General features: G+C 34.4%; 1 protein-coding gene across 1 annotated transcript in view; it reads left to right on the top strand.

Moving 5' to 3' along the window:
- The window catches only part of LOC107037754 (semaphorin-1A), a 295040-nt gene that overhangs the window by 218661 nt on the left and 54631 nt on the right, over nucleotides 1–21748 (top strand). Inside the window, exon 5 of the mRNA XM_015256484.1 lies at nucleotides 6512–6563. Within this exon, the coding sequence (XP_015111970.1) occupies nucleotides 6512–6563 (52 nt within the window). The remainder of the gene's footprint in view (nucleotides 1–6511; nucleotides 6564–21748) is intronic.

Raw genomic sequence — 21748 nt, 5'->3', positions numbered from 1 at the left:
TACAAAAAAGAATGAACGTAAAATAAAAAATTATTCATCTGTATTTCGACGACTGATGAACCAAAATGAGTTGCCTTCCATCAATATTTGACGAAATTTTGCCCTTTCAAGTTCTCAAAAAAAAATAATAATTGTTGTCTCAGAAATTTGGTCATCCTCGCCAAATTAATTCTACATTTTATTTCGACTGATAATAACTGTGTTTTTAAATAATAATAATTGAGAGAATTAGCTACAAAATTCATGAAATGAATTTTCTTTAATTTAATATATTATGATCTCCAATTTTCAACGCAAATAGGTTTTCCTATTTTGATGTACAACTTCAGATATTTGAGAAAACCCCCTCACGACCAAAATTAAATTCTTCGATATCTCAAGAAGCTCTTTCAATGAAAGGGGCTGTTGTAGAGCGGTTTCGATCTGGTATTTCCCCAGCTTCCATGTAAATTTTGCGGTTCCCCATGCCTCAGCAGATATCGATATAAATAAGAAACGATTCACTAAGGATTTATGATTCAAAACAAAAGGAATTCTCTCAGACTCTCGTACTTTCATTCAAAGAACAAATAATCCGAGAGATGTATATTTTCTTCGGTTCTTCTGAAATTGTAGAATTCTTTTTACATTTTGTTTTTACGTGAAAACTCTCATAAAAATAGAATGCTTGGCAACAGAGCAGTGGAAAATAGGAAATTGCATTCATGTTTGCTTTAAAAGGATTTGGGATCAGAGGGGATTTATTTGGTGGTCCCATATTCAGCCTTGGAAAATTTTATTTCTCTATGCACTTGTGAGGAATCTGCAATGAAAACCATGATTTTGGACGTTTCATATCGCGGAATAGCATTCAGGCAACTTTTATTTTTACGTCTTTTCATAAGTGAATGGGTTCTATATCTTCGGATTGTATATGAAGGAAACGCAAGGAATTCGTTAATATCACTCTTAGACTTTTAATTATTGAAGTAATCATCAATTTAAATGTTCAAATTCCGAATTATTTCATTAATCAATAAGTTAGGATGATCGACGATTAATTGGTTAATCGAAGACCCCTGTTACGAATTAGTATATATTTACTTAATAGAAAATTTACAGTTCCAGATTATCCATTATTTAATTCGTCATGAATCGAAAATTTAGATTCTCAATTGTTGTACTATTTTTAATTCGGATTAATATATTTTAACTTTAACCAATGTAAATCGTAAATTCTGTTAATATTGAGGGATTCTATGATTGATGGCCATCCCGGGATGAGATGAACAACAGATTAATTGAATTCTCGTGTGAAATAACTGAAAATTGATAACAGTGCGGACACGCACTTTTACCAGAGAATAAACAATAGGGCCCTTCAGGAATTTTTTATTTGCCCCCCCCCCCCAAGACTCGAAATAAATTTTAAAAAATCTCAAAATTTTAGTCCTCTATCTCAGTACTAAAACATCTCCTAAGAGCCTTCTTTTCCATAAGAATACACGTGTGAAAAAATCGAACGGATTGCGTATAGAAATTCTATAGGATTTCCGTATATGATATTCCGATATTTTTATACGAATATTTTCTATACGAATTATTTCTATACATAAATTTTTATATAAATTTTTGTTTTCATACGAAAGATGTCTAAACGCACCAGAGAAAAACGTAGAGAAATGTCGCAACTCCATACGAAATGTTTCTATACATGCACTGAGAGAAAAATCTGAAGTTCGATTTACAATAAGAAAATAGTTGAGGCACTTTTGTTGAACGATACGATTTTTTTTGTATGCGGCACATAACATTATAGTAACTTCACAAGCGTAATTTTTGCAAATCAAAATGCAGTTAAACTAACCAAAGTTCAAAAGTAACCACGACAGATCTATCGTGAGTAGAATTATAAAATAGTTGCAATGACTACATTCCATTGTAGTAATCACTTCTCCGGCCATAGTTACCGTAACCCATGAAAAATTGTTGAGGACTTTTTGACTATAATTCGATGGTGATGGAATATAGTTAGAAGAATCATATTTTTCTCTCAGTGTGGGGCAGAGGGTCGTATAGGATCAAACCTATAGAAATTGTATAGAAATAATTTGTATAAAAGATATCCGTATAGAAATTCTATACGCAATACGTATAGAAAATTTCTATACGATTTGTTCATACGTGTAGCACGAGATTTTCATGAAAAATTCGAATCTATTTCCCCCCTTCCCCCTGTTATGTCACTAAAAATGTTGTAATCATGGAAAATTACAGAGTAAATGAATTACTTTTGACGAAAATTTTTCGTTTTTTTATTCACATTATACAATAGTGCAATTATTCTTATGAAAAAATGAAGGCTCTTGGGAGGCGTTTTAGGATTTAGATAGAGAGGTGAAGTTTTAAGAGGATTGTTTTAATTTATTTCGAGTCTTTTGAGAGGGCGACACGTAAAAAATTCCGGAACGAAATCTAATCAACAAACATTGAATTCCAGAAATTTACAGTCTAGAGTGTCTACTAGAAGGAATTGCATTGTAATTGTTACGTGGTCGATGCCATGCATCGACGCAGGACAATATGAATGACTGTCTTTAGAATTGATTCTTCCCAAAATGATGGAATTTAATTCAACCAAATAAATAACAACGAAAAAAGGAATACTGTAGCTTCAATTACATATCGGTTTCATAATTTTCCATTGATTTTTTTTAAAGCCTTTTGAGTTCTCGGCTGTACATTCTACACTGTACCGCATTCGCACTCCTATAGAACATAGGAGTAAGTATGGGAAACCACAGGAAACCCATGCCGGTACAGGCGGTTACTCTATTAGCAACCTCCCGCTCGCAGGAGCCTTCCGTTGAAAAATTTGGTTCGACGAGGAATCGAACTCACAACCTTTCGCATACTAGACGTGCGCCTAGCCCACTCGGCCACCGACGTCGGTTTTTTTTCTTCATTCATTAGAAGTCATTACATTTTACTTGCATCCAGCGTACTCCACGCTTGGAAACGAAAGGGCCCTTGGAAACGAAATCATCTATTGTAATATGAAAATTTAACAGCTGATTAACTGGGGTATATGATTCTCATCGGTCGTATTGCTTTTTGCAATGAGAATGATCATTACTAATGAATCGAAAAAAGAAATATCAAATATGACAGGAGAAAGGGTATAATAAGAGAGCATCAACAGTAAAATTAGGAAAAGAGACATTCACCATCCCATATATTCGTTCCCACTCCGAAAAATTGCAAGTAAAGGAAAATTGGAGCACCATAAAGACTTGAATTTTAGCATGCAAATTCTTTTCGTTCTTGTTTAATTTTCAATAGTGATGGGGCGGGAGGGGATTCCATGCATGATGAAAAAAAAAAATTCAAGTGGAGAATAAAATTGGAGTATATAAATGCATACATTTTCGCTCATGAAATTGAGCACGTGGAGAGAATAAAGAAAAAAGGGGGTGGAAATAATCGAGGAGAATGGAGGAATAAACTGTGTGGAAAATTTTCTAGTGGTGGAAATATTATAATTGGAGACTCGAAAAAAATTCATTTGAGGTTTTTCCAATCCAATGAAGTTCTGTGTTATGTTTATTTTTATTCTCGCAATCAGGGAAAATGACACTGTTAGGTCGTCATGTTTATTTTCATTCTATTACTCGTAGAAAAGTTAGAGGTAAAAATATTTTTTAATCAATTAATTTAATGAATTAATTTAATTTCAAAGAAAGTTATGAGAAATTTATTGCGTTTTTTCCAAAAATTCATTCGTATCTGAATAATTACTGATAATGAGGGAAAATAGGTAATTTTTTCTTTCATTCTGCATGCGATTACAGTTTTTTAATATTTTAGAGACTAAACGTATTTATAATACGAAAAGAAAAAAATAGACAATTTCATGGAACAATCCATGGAAACTAAATTTGACTTTATCTATTCCCTGACAGGTAATAGAAATGAGAAAAATTCCGGTAAACTATTCTTAAATTTTCAATTTATGGAAAATTCAATGCAATTTGGCACTGAATATGTATGTTTTTATGGGAAATTCAAATAAGTTGAGGCATTCTTGTCTTTAGGTGTTTCGTACAAAAAGTCAAAATAATGAAAAAAATTTGGAGAACTCATGGGAGAAATGTCTGAGTATGCTGCATCATTGAGAATTCTTGCACATTTTTTTCAGATCTCAGTCTCAAGAAAAACAATAATGAAATTTGAATGTTTTTGTAACCCCGCCAGCTATAACCTCCGAAGTTGCCCCACTCTCACTTAGGAAAATTTACATGGCACCCAAAAAAATAATGAACTATTTGAGGAAAAATTAGTGGGTGATAAATCAACTCTTTCCTGAGAACACGTATAAGTTTCAGATTTTTTTCAGATTTCATAAGAAAATTATTTGAACGAAAAATTCGGCAAATTATGAGTTTCGGGGTAATTACGAACTCACGCGCAGGTGCGTGATTCGAATGTCAGTGAGCATCATGGGAAAGGTATAGGTTGGACCATGGAACTGAGAGAGAGAAAACACGACAGGTTTACCGGCTCGAGACGCATTTTAATATTATTTCAATAATTAGAAAAACATCCAATAAAAATTATTTGACACCCGTAGGTGATGAGAAAAAAATCAATTAATGTGATGAATAAAATCAACATCCAGAAAATGTTCAAATGCACTGTTCGATGCCGGGTCTGAGATCTGTGGAATAAGCGAGCGATGAGCGAGATGTAAATGGATTCTTTACGGGAGCGCGAGAGGGTCCAAAAATCACAACATGTGCACGTTGGTCAAACACAGTCAGTTTAATTACAATAGCGAGTGAATATTTACACGTGTTCAATTAATTATAATTATCGAGATTATCAAAAGAAATAGCGCGTGTCACAATATTATTGAGCAGTTCACAAAATTATCAACGCAGAGCGATAATACGCGGGACTCGAGAAGAACAATAGAGCAATTCGCAGAATGCAAAGTACACTGTACGATGGCCGAAATGCAAATGAGAGCGATTAAAGGACCGCAAGATGGCAGGTGTCAATCATCGAAGATCCGAACGTGCATCAATTTAAATGGGGGCGTTCACTGGACACTTGTCCATCAAGTGGCGCCTCAGGTGTCAGAAGTGAGAGGCCATTGGTCATCTGAGGTGAGAGAGCAGATCAGCTGTGGGCAAAGCCATGCAAGCATGCGAGCGAAACTACACTGAGAGAAAAATATGATTCTTCTGACTACATTCCATCACCATCGAACTATAGTCAAAAAGTCCTCAACAATTTTGCATGGGTTATGGTAACTATGGTCGGAGAAGTGATTACTACAATGGAATGTAGTCATTGCAACTATTTTATAGTTCTACTCACTATAGATTTGTCGTGGTTACTTTTGAACTTTGGCTAGTTTAACTGCATTTTGATTTGCAAAAATTACGCTTGTGAAGTTACTATAATGTTATGTACCGCATACAAAAAAAACTCGTATCGTTCACCAAAACTGCCTCAACTATTTTCGTATTGTAAATCGAACTTCAGATTTTTCTCTCAGTGTAGTGTGTGTGCAAGCGTGTATATGTGCGTTTGCCCGAGCAATAATTCGGTGGAAAACCGAACATGCACACTTAAATAGTCAGTTGAAAATTGGAAAATGTCGTGCTCAGCGATTGAATCCGAGCTCGAGAGCAATAAGACTCCCCCCCCCCCCGGTGATCAACACCCGAAACACCTTAATGCTGCTCAAAAATAAGGAATTTCATCAAATTGTCAGTAAAATCAGAAATTTTATGATTTTTTTCGTCCTAAAGGACATTCAATATCACTATCCTGAAAATTACCAGTCGACTGCTCATGAAATTTCATTCACCCATTTTTTTTTCAAATAGGGCATTAACCCCACCCCAAATGAACAATTCCACTCACCCAGCAATAAAATCAAATGAATGATGATAGAATAATTTCTCTGGAGATAATCTCAACCTGCACAAGTGCATAAATAACGTGCCAGAGCGGGGGTAGAGAAATGGAAACGGCTGTTGGGGATGAAAAGAGCGAGTGAGGAAGGAGGAAGAGGGGAATCCCGGGTAGTCGCGTTTGCACACACGAGAGAGCGGTATACCAGGCATAATCAATTTCACGTCCGACCGCGAGCTAAGCCGTCACGAGCCGTCCGATAATGGATGCACACGTTTATCACGCGGGCACGTACCACCAAACTCGATAATTATGCATGGGGCCCTACTAATTGAGGAAGATCGATGAGTTCGCGATGACAGCACCACAAGTATCCCACTCCCTCCCTCCCGCCCGCTCAGCCGCCCTCTTCAAATGACGGATTCTGGAATTGTTAGTGCACACCCGGAATTTAGTGCAGAAAATCAGTATGCCCAACAGATCCCATCATATCCCTACACTGTCTGTATAAACCGAAATTTCCACACCATCGTTTGCTCTAGTCGATAATACAATACCCGTCAATCCTACCGTAATTCTCATGTGTTTGTCGCTTGTTGTGTTACAGAAATGCCATTTACAACATCAGTCTACATGATCTGACGGAAATCGCTGATCAGGTGAGTTATTTTGAGGATTACCTATTATTTTGAGAATTATTGATTGTGTTAAAATCTTTATTTTGCATTTTTATAGTTATTTCGAGAATATTTTTGTTGGAAATTCGTTAACTCGTACACTGTTGAAATTTGTTGGTTGATTTTTTGGGTATGCAAAGTGGAAATTTTTATCACGTGGTTTCACGGAAATTTCAATAAATTTCGTGATTGAAAATTCAAATGAGTTGTATTTGTTGCGGCTTAAAGATGGATAATTTCAGTGAATTTTCAGTCAAAATTTATGTTTTTTTTTCCATCAATCGAATTCAGTGTCACTTTTCTGAAAATTACAATTCAACTGGTCCTGAATTTATTATCCATTAAATTAAAAAATAGTGTTTAATATTTTGCGTGCAATTTTCAAACCCAACAGTTGAAAAATAAACGTTGTTCAAATCAATTTTGCTCTCTTGAAAATTGTTAGTCAACCATCCATAAAATTTCAATTTTTGTCTAACAATGCAGAATTATTTCAATGAAAATTTTTCAAATATATGAAATAAATGATTAACTTATTCCAAATAAGGGATCATGACATCCTCACAAAGTCTTTATTTTGATCAAAGAAACATTCATTCATGGTAAAAAAAAATTATTTATTCGAAGGCAGTAAAAATGCAGANTCTAAAACACGCCACGAAAACGCCACTTAACGGGCATGAATGACAAAAATTCTTCTTTTCTTCATTATCGATCAAATTTTAAAAAATGTCTAATATTTTGCGTGCAATTTTCGAACCCAACAATGAAAAAAAAACATGCAAACGTCAGTTTTTATTCATGAAACAAATGAAACATCTAACAAGTTTTTATTCCGTTTCCCTGGAAATCACTCTTGGCATATTCATAATTAAGAAATTGATGAAAACATTATGCAGTCGTTCGGTAGAAATTTTCTTCTTTTAATTAACTGTCGAGCGATCGTCAACGTCTCTTACTCAGGAAAAATTGATATTCCAATATCTCAAGGGAACATTTCACGAAAGAGCATCCACCGGATACCTGACGTCACCACGTCCCTGGGCATTTCGATAATGGATTGATCAATCGTAATTTTTCACTCGCATCCACCAATACTGTGGGCTGATTTCAAGCATGTCAATATCTCGTCGTAACTCAATTAATTTTTGCATCCGCAAACAACATCTGACCCACTTTCTGCTTTTTGCGTTTGATGGATTCATGTTTCGTCATATTCCCCAAACCCTGGTATTGCAAAAATGTGATAATCCAAGTCGTTGCAGCAAACGCAGCGGTTTCAACTTTCCTAGTGTTCTTTTTGTTCCTGACGAAAAAAATAATGGAAAAATCATCTCCATCGTTCAATATTTGTTTCTCTCCGACATCCTCAACTAATGGACGAAAATCCATTCTCCGAGTATCAAACAGAATCTAGAATATCATGGCATTCAATCAGTATCGAATCACTTCTCTTTCAAAACTCCAATTCGTGTTTTCTGGATGGCGAGGAGTTTTCGATTTGGGTGGGAAAAAAACTAGATGAATGCATGGGCAACTGGAGCTCATGAAGCGGTTACTGCGCGCACGAAGAGAAATGTTCAATAAAAATTACGGAACTCACGGTTCGCTCATTGATTACGGAGTCGACTCAGAAAATTTAAGTTACGGTATCGTAATTTTTCACAGGAGATTCAGATAAAAATTGCGGAACGCTCGGGAACAATTTCGTGACAGTTCCGGAAAACTTCCTACGATTACATTTCGCTCCGTAATTACGGAAAAGATACGTAATTTTTATTGGTATCCGGTTAATTCAACCCAGGATAATTCATCTGAGTTGAAGGGGAGACAAATCAAACTCCAATGTCTCCCCTTAAGGTATTTATGGCGAAAAAAAGTCAAAAAAATTCAGTAGCGAAGTGGTCAAACGGTTTAAGTCGATTTTGGCTATTGGTCAGTTTTCAATGAATATCTCGAAATCTAAGAGAAATAGCAAAATTTTTCTCATAACCTTTTTAGTAGCAACCATTCCGCTCTACAAAAACGGTTCCAATGAAAATTTCGCTATCTCCCTTAAATTCGTAAATATTTCTGGAAAACTCAACTAAAGACTAAATTGACTTGAACCGTTTGACCACTTCGCTACTGAATTAGTGATAGGAACAAATTGTTCTCATCTTTCGGACAAGTACACGGAGAGAAATTTTTGATAAAAATTATCCTACCGTTCTATAAAAGTGTATCATAAGTCATTGTTTCCTCATTTCTATCCTGAAATTTAGTAAAAATTAATATATGATGATCAAATTTTATTCTACGTTAGAGAAATTTTATCCTGACGCATAATCAATTTTACCTTTCCAGTCCAATAATTTTTATGTAGATAACAATGAAAATTCTAGAACGGTAAATTTTACCCTATCGGTACAGTAATTATTACTCTACCGGCACGGTAATTTTTATTTTTATCAGGATAAAATTTCTCTAACGTAGAATAAAATTTGATCATCATATATTAGGAGGAAATGATGACTCATGATACACTTTTATAGAACGGTAGGGTAATTTTTGTAAAAAATTCCTCAGAAAATTTCTTGGCGTCCGATTTTTTTTTCTTACTGTGAAATATTGTGCGCTTGGTAATTTTCGCACCATGAATTTCTTGATACAAGCAAAGACGTACGTCTCAAAAAACTCTTGTCTTCTCAGTGTACAGAGGATTTGGTGATAAATTCCCAAAAATTGGAGCCATAACACCAAGAATTAACGTCCATGTCAATATTCCAACTTTCTAGAGGTGTATTTTACCCACAAGAGGACATGCACTGTTAAAAATTTCCGATTCCACTTTTTCCAGTGCATTGACCACGATTCACACCACATAGTCCATTACTTCTAAAAATTGACTTCTCCCCAACGCAAAAGCACCCCATCAAATATTCAATTCTCTCTAAAACCCACTCAACCGTTCCTGAAATAAAGACCCGACCCCCGATATTTATCCACCAACTGCAAATTAATTACTAAACTCATGTGGATTTAACTGTACATAATGGTAGCATTACGTTGACATCAGTGTACCGCAGAAAAGGCAGTAGATTCCCTGAGAAAATCCTCTTAATGACTCGTCCTCGGATACACCGGAAGTGCCTTTTCCGTTTTCCTTCCATCCAACCGCTGTACTGGTATTCGCACAACCCACGGCTTTTCGTAACCCTATATATTTAATGGATATACAGATATAGGGGGTGTAGCTGTGGAGGGATACACTGAGGCTGGCCACGACAGGCTTGTTGACGGTGTAATCCTGGATCTCTCACGAGGCTAAAGTAAAACGGGGGATGGTTGAGCAATGCGGGGGAGGTGGGTGGGAGAGTGGAGAGAAAACTTTTACCCAAGACTAATTAAGTCTTACTCCGCGCTCTGCTACCAAGTTTCGACGCTCACTTTCCGGAACACCGGATGAGAATCGAGAATCGATCCCACGGGCCCTTGACTCGTACAAATAGAGCATTTGACAATTCTAGGGGAGCGTATGCCCTTGCTAAAAGTTTATCAATTCCTTTGATGTTGAGTTTTTCTTCCGAGTTTTCTTCGTGATTACGGGGGAGATGAAGATTGGAGAATTGAGGATGCTTTTGGTAATTTGAGGGGAGTGGTTTTTTTGTTGGTTGAGGAGTTGATGAGATCGAGACGTTCTGCACTGTTGGGGGGGAATTGAATTCATAGACAGTTGAGTAGTGATTTTTACACGGCAAGGATGGCCAGCAATCTTCCGATTGTTCAATGTTACAAGAATTTCCGAGTTACGTTGATCAAGGTTTCCTATTTACTAAAGACGAAAGAAAAAAGTTGTTTTATATCGAAATATCTCGAAACTGCCTGACCGCTAATCCGCAATTTTGATTGGTCAATGAGTCACGTGAAGTAGTCGCTGAAAAAAATCCCCGGTATTTTTAAATTCTTCAAATGGCAAAAAATTTTTCTGCGTCATATTTTTCATTTTTTCATGTGCGAAATTTATCTTTATATCAAAACATATCTAAATTGCCTAATTGTTGATCATGAGAAAATAAACATAGTATTTCTAAATTTTTTTAACGCCCAAATTATTCTTCACTTGCCAAATTTTAAATTTTTCATATTTATCATACGCATAAATGATCAATTCTTGCTTCTCAGATATTCATACATAAATCCTAAATTCTACAAAATTCATGAAAATTCTTCGGTTTCCCAAATAATTCGAGAAAAATCTTTGAAGAGCTACGGTTATCTGGAAAACTGTGGAATTTTCCGAAGAATTCAAGAAACTTTTTCAATTTTCTGGGAAATCAATTCATAACCCTCCCCTCATTTTTCAACAATTACAGATTTTAATCAGATTATTTTAAAAAGTAAAAAAAAAAAATTAATCGAAGAATAAAAATTATTCATTGGTGTTTCACTCTTCATTCTCTTAATTCTCTTTAAGTCATTATCAATATTTATAAAACATCTGAGTATATGAAGTTTAATAAATTCGATTTCTTCATTTTCACAACAAAGAGATGAGCGCGCGCACAGATCTAGTAAATATAGTAATCTAAATTTACAATTGATGATGATTTAAATATTTAAAAATATGGAACGGTAAATTTTCCGCAAAATTCCTCAAAAACTCAACTGAGAGATAAGTCGACTTATCTCCGTTTACCACTTCACTACTGAATTCTATTGGCAGAAATTTGTATGAAAAAAATTCCCAATATAAATGTAAAAATTAGGAATGAAGAGTTTTATACACACAGATGCGCCTGATCTTTCTCGTATTCACTCCCATCTCTAAGTAATGCATCAAATATCCAATAGATCCTAGTCAATAGAAAGCGTGTCAATGATGACTCGAATTGATTTCTTCATCTCTATTCAAACGAATTATCGAAAAGCCAAAACGTATCGTGGCAGAAAAAATCTCCATCTTTCAAATGCGATCTATCGGGTATCACGACCGTACTTATAGTGCGACGTTGCCACTACGCAGTGAGAGGCGACTCTGACCGGTCATTCACTCGTGGCGGATTGTAAAAAAAAGGTTGACGTAGCGGGGCCCCGTGAACACACATTAAAGCCCATGATCCGATATTCCACACACTCAGCATTTATTCATCCGTGCTCTAACGACACGGGTTAAGATGGGGAAAATCATGACAGATTTATTAATAATGCCGTCCTTTACGCCTAACTTTTTATCATTTTTTTATTAGAGTGAACGGTGAAAGAAGCGTTAGACGCGTAATTGTCGATATCTTCGGGTTATTACGGCCATTAATTCTGTTTTTTACAGTTTTCCAAATTGTTCCAGTCCACCTTTCAATTTTGGAGATTAAAAAATCCATTTGTTCGACAGCTTCATGATTATTGAATTATTGAGCGCTTCGCTCGTGTCGCTGGATTAATTTATACTATTTTATTTAATTTTCTTTCCATTTCCGTCTTCATAATTAGATTAATTCAATTTTATCCATTCCTATTCTTATTATATTTTTTTTTCCTGATTTCACAAGTTACAATATTGAATGGAAAGGAATTATGTTACACGAAGAGAAATATTCAATAAAAATGACGTATCTTTTCCGTAATTCGGGTGGGAAATGTTGTTGTAGGAAATTTTACGGAACTGTCACGGAATTTTTCCGGAGCGTTCCGTAATTTTTATCTGAATCTCTTGTGAAAAATTACGATACCGTCACTTAAATTTTCTGAGTCGATTCCGTAATCGGTGAGTGAAGTGAGAGTTCCGTAATTTTTACTGAACATTTCTCTCCGTGTAAACATCAATAAAAAGTGTTTTTTTTTGGGATCGAACCAAACACACAAAACAAAAATATACTTGAATTGAGTATAAAATATATTTGAATGAAGTATATTTTATTCTCAATTGGGGGATGGGTATTTCCATGCGAAGATGATTCTTTTGTATCAGGCCGGACCTTAAAACGACTTTAATTATGTATCGAAAAAATATGTAATATGTGGGTATATATTTAAATTTCCTTCATACTGTTTATAATCAAAGTCAACCAATGACATTTTGGGGTATTTTGACCGAATTCGCGGAATTTTGAGAATAAAAAATTAAAAATAAAATAGATCTAATATGAAACCCAACATGTATGATGGCTCAAAATTTTTGTTTTGATTATAGGAATTACTGAAAAAAAATTAAAATAATCAACCGTGACGTAATTAGCCAAATTCAAGTTTTTCAACTTTTTTTTTCGAAAATTCGTTATTTCGAGCATCTAGAGATTGGAAAAAATTTGAACAAAAAACATTCTTATAGGTGGTAAAAAATGTAAAATTTTGATCCCTAATAAATCGAAATCAGATGAGTAGAACTCGAGTTATTGTGAAAAAAACGAACAATTTGAAAAAAAAATATCTCTGAACTGGGCTGTCAAAAAAATCTTAAAAAATTTGAGAGGTAGTTTTTCAAGCCCCCCAATCGTAGAAAAAATCGCCATCAATTTTCAAGAGGGTAAGGGTCAGCCATTGACTCATTTGGGTTGGAATACCTCATAGACAATTCAAGTATATTTTTTTCCCGCGTGCCCTCAATTACTAGGTTCACGTAGTAATTTCAAATTTTACATTCTGTGCGTGCATGTAATTATCTCGCTGTTGAATTTCTTGAATATTGAATGAAATCATTAACATCTAGTACAAAGTTACGCAGAATTTTCAATTGATTATAAATTCAATAATATATTGAATTAGCGAATCACTTGAATTTTCCTTTTTTAAATTATTTTTTATGGAATAATCGAATTTTTTAATAATAAATAAAAAATCGAATTTTTTAATAGTGGATGTAATTTTGTTCGGTAATGTTTATTCATATCCTCGGGGCAATTCTCATTGTACATTTTTCTCCGCGTTCTTGCCTCGACTCACTTTCTTTTCATGATTCTGTTCCCAAAACGTATTCTTTTCATCTTCCATGAACTGCAGTGAGAGTAAAGGAAAACGAAATATTCCGAACGATGAGGGAGACTAGCAGTTATGTCGTTACAGTGACATTTACCTGGAGAGGTAACTACCAGTTCCCTTTCCGATTGTCAAATTGCACCCACAAAGTCAAACTAGAAACTCTCTTTGTTCCAATACCGGGGAGTGTAATTATTTTTAATAATACGGAAATTGACGGTGGCGGACGATCGATGATAAGGTTCCAGTGAGTGAACATGTACCAGTGGATGAACAAACGCAGGAAGTTTGTTCCTAACTATTTCTAAAGATGCGGAGATTTCACTTAATAAAATTTCTGAAAAATGAGGAATTTATATTTGAATTGAATAGATTTTTTTTTTTATTAATTTTTTTAATTTTTGTCGCATTACACATGGAGAGAAATTTTTTAGAAAAATTCTCGTGCTAGTATGGGAAAAGAGGCGCAAAGTGACGGCCAGGAAAAAATTCCAGTGCCGGCACTAGAAATTTTATTGGGGAAAACGTGAATTTTTCCCCGTATTTCTGTGACAATTTCACAGAAATCCCCAGAAATTTTATCAGAAATACCAAGAAATTTTACCTTAACAGCACTAGAATTTTTCACAGCCGGTGGAGTGTAATTTTTTCCAGTACTCGTACTAGAATTTTTCTAGAAAAATTCTCTCCGTGCAGTTTCACTGAAATTTAAAGTAATTTAGTCATTAGGAATTCAAAATTTTAATGAAAATTCTGCAAAAACTTTCGCTTTCAGTTAAATTATTCCATAAAAATTGATAGAAATCAGGAAAATTCAAGTATATATATTGTTGAGTTTGGCTGAAGGCCCTCGGGCGATAGCCAGTTGCAAGTTCTCGGATTTGCAACGAATTCCGTTAAAAATAAAATAAATAAATATTCTTGAGTTTTCAATTAATTTACAAATTCACTGTCATTTTGTTGCATCGCGTTAACGATACTCTCTAGTTACAAATAATTTCACCCAGGTTATTCTTAAATTTGAATGATTTATTTAAATAATGGTGATACTTCAGATAATTTTTGGAGATTCACAATGAGTCAATGTTTAATTAATTATTGGTTTACATTTATGGATCGCAGTTCAAGAGTTCAATGGATTAAGCTTCAAATTTTCAGGAATGATCAAACAATGACAGATTTATATAATTTGTTATTTTATCTTCAATGTTGATATTTGAAGCTAATTAGGGTATTAATAATGAATTGGAATTGAAATCATTTAAGAACTGTTGATTGTGTTGATTGTTCATTGAAAGAGATATGATTTGATTTTGAAAGGGACTTGAATTGATTTAAATTCACGACAATTAATATTATTTAAAATCACTTGGATATTCCACGAGATAGAATTAATTTGAATATTATAAACGGATAAGATTGAATTTGAATATTGGATGGTGGACACATTCAATGTGTTTTGACGGACTGCCGAAGCAGAACTGTTCTCTAAATTTTCTCAGACGTGCTACGGCACATCACTCTACGTGTATTTTAGTATAAAGGACCTCTTTATCACTACATTTCGAGTACTTGCTATAGTTTCGGAGTGAGAAACTGGAGGAGGCTACAGTCGATGAGGGATTTTAAACCTCAGGAAATATTCACGTGTTACAATTTGGTATCAAATTCACAATTCGAGTTAACCGACCTATGAAATTGTTGTAAATTGAACAATTTAAATAGTAATTTTGAATAATTGATAAATTTTTGGGAAAAATAATGAATATTTCATTTCCAAACTGAACAAATTTTGTATCGAATATTCAGTAGCGAAGCGGTAAACCGGGTCAAGTCGATTTTGACTATTAGCCAGTTTTCGACGAATATCTCGGAATCTAAAAGAGATAACAGAATTTTTGCCATGACCTTTTTTGTAGAGCCAATTGAGGGTTATAAAAAAGGTTATGAGAAAAATTTTGCTCTCTCGTCAATTCTGAAATATATTCATCAAAAACTGGCCGAAAGTAAAAATCGACTTAACTCGATTTACTGCTTCGCTACTGTATTTATTTACTCATATATCCACACATCTTCCATTATTCTTTCCCCTAAATCGAATTTTTTAGCGTCTAAAAATAGTATATTCGAAATTTTTAGATCATGATAGGTTAATATAACACAAAAAATCCGAAACTTAAATTTAAACGATTACAATCGAAGGGCTATTCACCGGCGTAATCGTGGTGTTACTCGCTGATGTAATCAATTATAATCCCAGTGAAATCAATATAATCATTGTAATCACATGATTACCATATTTGTAATCAAGTTTTGGTGATCATTTGTGATCAGTGTAATCTTTCGTAGTTACTCCTAGTGAGACCGTGAATTTTGTTTTTGAATTTTCGAGCGCGTCATTTCTACCAACGGTAAGTCTCAGAGATCCCTGGATCAATTTTTCTTGGAATCCGAGATGTTTATGGTTCAGAACCTTGCATAGCCAATGTGTTTTGCACTGAGCATTTGTCCGCAGAAAATTGATTCAACAGAGTTGAAATTTCTTCTTATTCTGGAGAACCAACGACTGAATTATCTCTGAATTATCTGCTGGTCAGTTTCATTCTCCAACAATGGTAGATATTCAGTAAATTTATTTCGCTGATAGCACTTATAAATGCCCAAATTTTTAGATGGAGTGATGGAGACTACATTCCTCTGTTCTAATCCCCGCCGCTCCTTCCTATTTCTTTGCAGGTTCCAATAATTAATTAATTCACCAATTCATATTTAATAAGAGGCCATTTTTTGTGATTTCAATGATTACAGATGTTTGGTAATCACAGAATGTAATCGACGAAATCGTTTGTAATCATGTAATCACATTCTGTGCTCTTGGTAATCACGGTTATCACATATGCATTGGTAATCAGTGTAATCAGTCCCGTAATCCTGGGTAATCGATTACATTTTGTAATAGTGGTGTCACCCAATTCGCCTGTGAATAGCCCCTCGATTACAATGCTACCGTTCGAAAGCAAACGAAGAAGTCTCTCCCCAAATACCTTGCATATCCCAGAAAGCAAATGCACTCTTCAATTAAACCGGGGAATTCCCGATTGAAAGGACGTGCGATACAATTAGTTGGCTCTCGTGACGTCGATAACGTCCTCAACAGAGGACTAGTCATCGAGACGACTATATACATCCCCCAGCATTGACGCAAGGGTGTCACGGTTTGGCCCACGCCCAAATGGATTTGTCGTCGAGCACTACCTATACGTTTTTTACTTTGCTCCTCTTTCTGCTGCAACCACCTTTTTTCTTTCATTTCTTTTTCATTCTCAACTCTCCACCCTTCCACTGTTTTTCTCATTTTCGCCATCTCTCCACCTACCAACTGGGTTGATCCGTCTGCGCCACTGCTCGCTTGCAGTTTTACTCGCGGCAGAATGAACAAAACACGTGATGTGCTGTCAGGCACCACGTTGTTTTCTAAATTCAGCACACGAGGGGGTGCTGGACGAATAAATGCGATAAATGCTTTTCCGTTGACTCCGGAGATTTTTCATTTCTCAGAGTGTTTCGTTTATTTTTAGGGTCGTTTTTGCACATTCGGGGCAACCGCAGCTCTCGTCGCGCTGACCAACTCTTTTTTTATTTTTCGGGAGGTTTGAATAGTTTGGAGTGATTAAATTCATTTGTTAGGGTTTTTTGAGAATTTTCTGTTCATTAGTGGGCAGGAATGATATAAAATCAATTACTACTCGAAATAATCATTCAATTGAATTGAATTTTTTTCTCAAAATTGGCCGCGAAAACTTTTCAAAATTAATAATATTTAAGGATCTGATAAATAGTTGAAGTAGAGTTTTTTGAGATTTTTTGAATCATTTATCTAGAATGTAATGAGGAAAATGATAAATAAAATCTGAACAAATTCATGCTTCAAAGATTTGCTATGTACTTAAATTTCAGGAATTTTTCAAAATTTTCACATTTTGAGAAAAAACTCCAAAAAGATTCTCAAAAAGCCTTACTTAACTATATTTATGTGTATATTCTGCAGGTGTAAAATAAAATTCAAGTCAATCCATTAAGAACTGTGTCATGAGAACACTTTTGAAAATTCCATCAATAAAAAAATAGGTTTATCGCTCGCTTCGCTGGGTTAGATCGCGGTTTTCGGGCCCAACGACATAAAATATCGTATGTCACACGGCGATAACAGCATTATCTGGCGAATGTGGGTTTATAATCCGAGCCGAAGGCGAATGTCTGGTGACATAATATACTTTTTTTTTTTAAATTCTATTTTTTTATTTTTTTGTTTTTTTTTCTCAAAGTTGACGGAGGTAAAAAATCTGAAAAATTAGTCATATTCAAGTTCTGATTTTTCCAATCATTTATTCAGAATATAATGAGAAAAATGTTGAAGAAATTTTGAAAAAATTGCGTCATGAGGACATTTTTCAAAATTACGTCAGTGCAAAAAATCAAAACCTGGACTTCTAATTTTTTTTTTACATTAAAACTGAAGTAGCAAACTACTATTTTCAAATTTCAGTGCGGTCTCTCCGTAGTCGCATAAATTAATAAAATTGCTAGTGAAGAACCCACGTCTGACCAAAACTGATTTATCCACTGCATTTTTTTGTTATTTCTAAACATTAATATTATTCTTTAATTATCACATTTTTTTATCACATTTTTTTAATGATCGCACATAAAACTGGGAGCTTATCTCCTCTGCTCCGGACAGCTGCATAAAAACCCAATTACCAAAAAAAACTGTATCACCCGAAGAAAACTTCTCAACATCGTCATTCCTGCAGAATACGTAAGAAAAAATTAACAATGTCTGCGCCACTGTTTCCTCCCTCGGATTACCCACTACAGTATCCACGACGTCTTACATTTCTCTATGCTTCCTGTCTCGCTGCGACCAGCGCTCCCGAGTGCATTATAATGGCGAGGGAATGTTGTATATAGAATAAAAAAGAGAATTTCAGAATGTCTCGGGGAATTATTCCTCTCTGTTCGTTATAGTTAATTTATGTTGCATTGTAGGGTTTATTTAAAAATACATGCTGCATTATTATGGACATTACAAACTTAAAATCATGGAAAAAACTAATTAACAATTTATTTTATTTTGTTAAACGAAAAAATGTTTTAATTTTCTATTCATTTGAACGAAATGAGAAGTTGATTTGAATAAAAACTTTTCTTTAGTTTCAATTTCAGAGACTAGTTTTGCTATTGTGGGAGGAAATAAAAATTAGTAAAAACTGTGAGTTTCAGTTCAACTATTCCATGAAGATTAATAAAAATCAGGAAATTCAGAGGAATATATTTTTGAATTTTCAATTAATTAATAAATTCACCGCAATTTGGTACTGAATATTCATATTTCGATTGAGAATTCAAGATGTTGCTTCAAAATGCCATAGAATTTCCTGCGAGGGAATGCTGTATATAGAATAAAAAAAAGAATTTCAAAATGTCTCGGGGAATTATTCCTCTCTGTTCGTTATAGTAAATTTATGTTGCATTGTAGGGTTTATTTAAAAATACATGCTGCATTATTACGGACATTACAAACTACAAATTAACAAAAAAACTAATTGACAATTTATTTCATTCTATTAGACGAATAAATATTTTAATTTTTTCTTCATTTGAACGAAATGAGAAAATGATTTGAGTAAAAACTTTTTTTTAGTTTCAATTTCAGACACTGGTTTTCTTATTCTGGGAGGAAATTAACATTCGTAAAAACTGTGACTTCTAGTTCAATTATTCTATGAAAATTACTAAAAATCAGAAAAATTCAGGGGAATATATTCTTGAATTTTCAATGAATTAACAAATTCACTGCAATTTGATACTGAATATTTATATTTTGATTCAAAATTCAAGTAAGTTGTTGCTCCAAAACTTCGAATTTCATGCGAGGGAATGTTGTCTATAGAATAAAGAAGAGAAATTCAGAATATCTCAGAGAATTATTCCTCTGTATTAGTTACAATTAATTTATGTTGCATTGTAAGGTTTATTTAAAAATATACGCTAAATTATTATGAACATTACAGACTAAAAATCATCCAAAAAACTAATTAACAATTTATTTCATTTAATTAAACGAAAAAGTGTTTGGATTTTCTACTCACGTAAGGATATCCAAATCGTTTGGCTATTTTTTCTCCAGCGAAATGCTTTTCTACTTTTGTAGTTAAACATCAGAGCTTTTATTTGACCCTAAGTTTCCAGACATTTTACAATAATTCTCTTATTTAAATGTTACAGGTCTGAATTGTAATCTCAATATTGAACCATTCGAAAACATTTTAAAAATCTGAAAAAAAAAATTATAAAGTTTCCTTTTGGAGGAAGATTGATGAAATAATTGAATAATTGCAATTTTTCAAAATTACGAGCATTGTCAACAAATAATTATAAACAATCAATTTTCCATCATAAAAATCATTTGCTTAGAATCGTAACAAATTTATTCACATTCAGAATTTTACTAAAAATCGAAAGTTTAAACAATTACAATGACTTATTTATAAACCACGAATGTTTAAAAAAATAATAATTCTGTGCAAAATGTAATTCGAATTACTCTGAATATTCATGATTTTTTCAAAATTTTCTCACACAATTTAATGGACAAATATGAATTAAATATTTTGTATAGCTTCTCCTAATTGTCGAATATTTTATGAATTTGCTATGCCAAAGTATGGAATAAGCAGCGAAATTTAGGTTTAGACTACCACCGCACTGTATTTTTGCTTAATGAGTCATTATATCGCGTTATGTGCTACTACTATTATTACCATGATGTATTATGTTTATGTAGGTCTCATGTTTGTTTATCAGAAATGTGGGATAATTTTTTAAAGGATTTTCAGTTTGAAATATACAAGACACATGTTACAAATATGTACATTTATTTATGTGAAAACACTGATAATATACAAAAGTCAAAAGTTCTAGAACACTCAGTTCACAAACAAACACTCGATAATCACAAAGATAAAATCGCGATGCCTAACCCGTTAACTTCAACTCTACGTTAACACTGTTCAGGCAGACTCAACTCCACGACTTTGATCTCCGACTAATCTCTGGTTTAAATCTTAACTCTCGATTTAGCTCTCGACTTAACTCTGTCCAAATCGCTCGAGCCCACGCCCTTATAAGTGCCCCAAGGCCCCCCTCTCTTACTCACGAAGGGTCCCCAGCAACACTCTAGTGACGCACGACTCGAACCTTCTAGAAGCTTCCCCTCTGACGTCAATCAGGGGTCAGCTTGGTTTTCCCCGACTTGGGGTTTTCTCTAGCTTGGGTCCTCCCCGGCTCTGACGTCACGACGTGGGCAGGGCCCACGTCGCCCGGCTTGCTCGACCCTCAATAAAACTAATCCTACCCTAATAAAACCTCATTCTTGGTTCACTACGTCCAGACCTTAATTACAAATTCGAAACATCTGCTGGGTGCTTCCCCAGGAACAAAAGCAAACCGTCTAGACTTCTGCCCGGTACTTCCCCAGACAGCGACAGCATTGAAAGCACTCTGGCACGTAGTTCCCCAAGAAAGAAACTAAATCTAAATATCTACAGCTAATGACAATTTTACGATACTACAGAAATGCTAACGTACGTTAACTATAAAACTTTTGTACTTTTACTGCTTTTGTACTCAAACAATGTAATTAAACGGGAATCGAGGGGGGAACAAAATGTAAAAGCCCGAGAGGGTATACATACTGAATAAATTATTATTATTATTATTATTATTATGAATTAAATAAACATTTCTTCGTCATAATTTGAGACATTGGTTTTCGTATTGCAGTAGTAAAGTAGATTTATCAAAAATACACCTCCATTCCCGTCAACTCATCCAATCTCCAACAAATATCCAACACAAAACAATTCATATCATGATAATGAAGAATTTCCCTCATGGGTGCAGCTTCACAACTCAAAAAATGTAAACAAAGAACGAGAGGAAGAGGAGATTAAATAACATTGAAGGTTTATTGAGTGTTGGTTCACCATGATGGACATAAAATGAACGTACAGTCAAAAGAGCCGAGAATTATATGTAAGAGCAACAAGACATACCGTTATAGGAAGCCAGCCCCTCTCTGTTCTGCAAACCATCGTGAATATAGTGATATGTACCAGACTCAAACTGTACCCAGTGCTGCGGTACTCTGCATG

Source organism: Diachasma alloeum, unplaced genomic scaffold (assembly GCF_001412515.2).
Source record: "Diachasma alloeum isolate Michigan unplaced genomic scaffold, Dall2.0 Dall_scaffold_00269, whole genome shotgun sequence".
Classification (NCBI taxonomy): domain Eukaryota; kingdom Metazoa; phylum Arthropoda; class Insecta; order Hymenoptera; family Braconidae; genus Diachasma; species Diachasma alloeum.
This window is presented reverse-complemented; position numbering and strand designations above follow the sequence as displayed.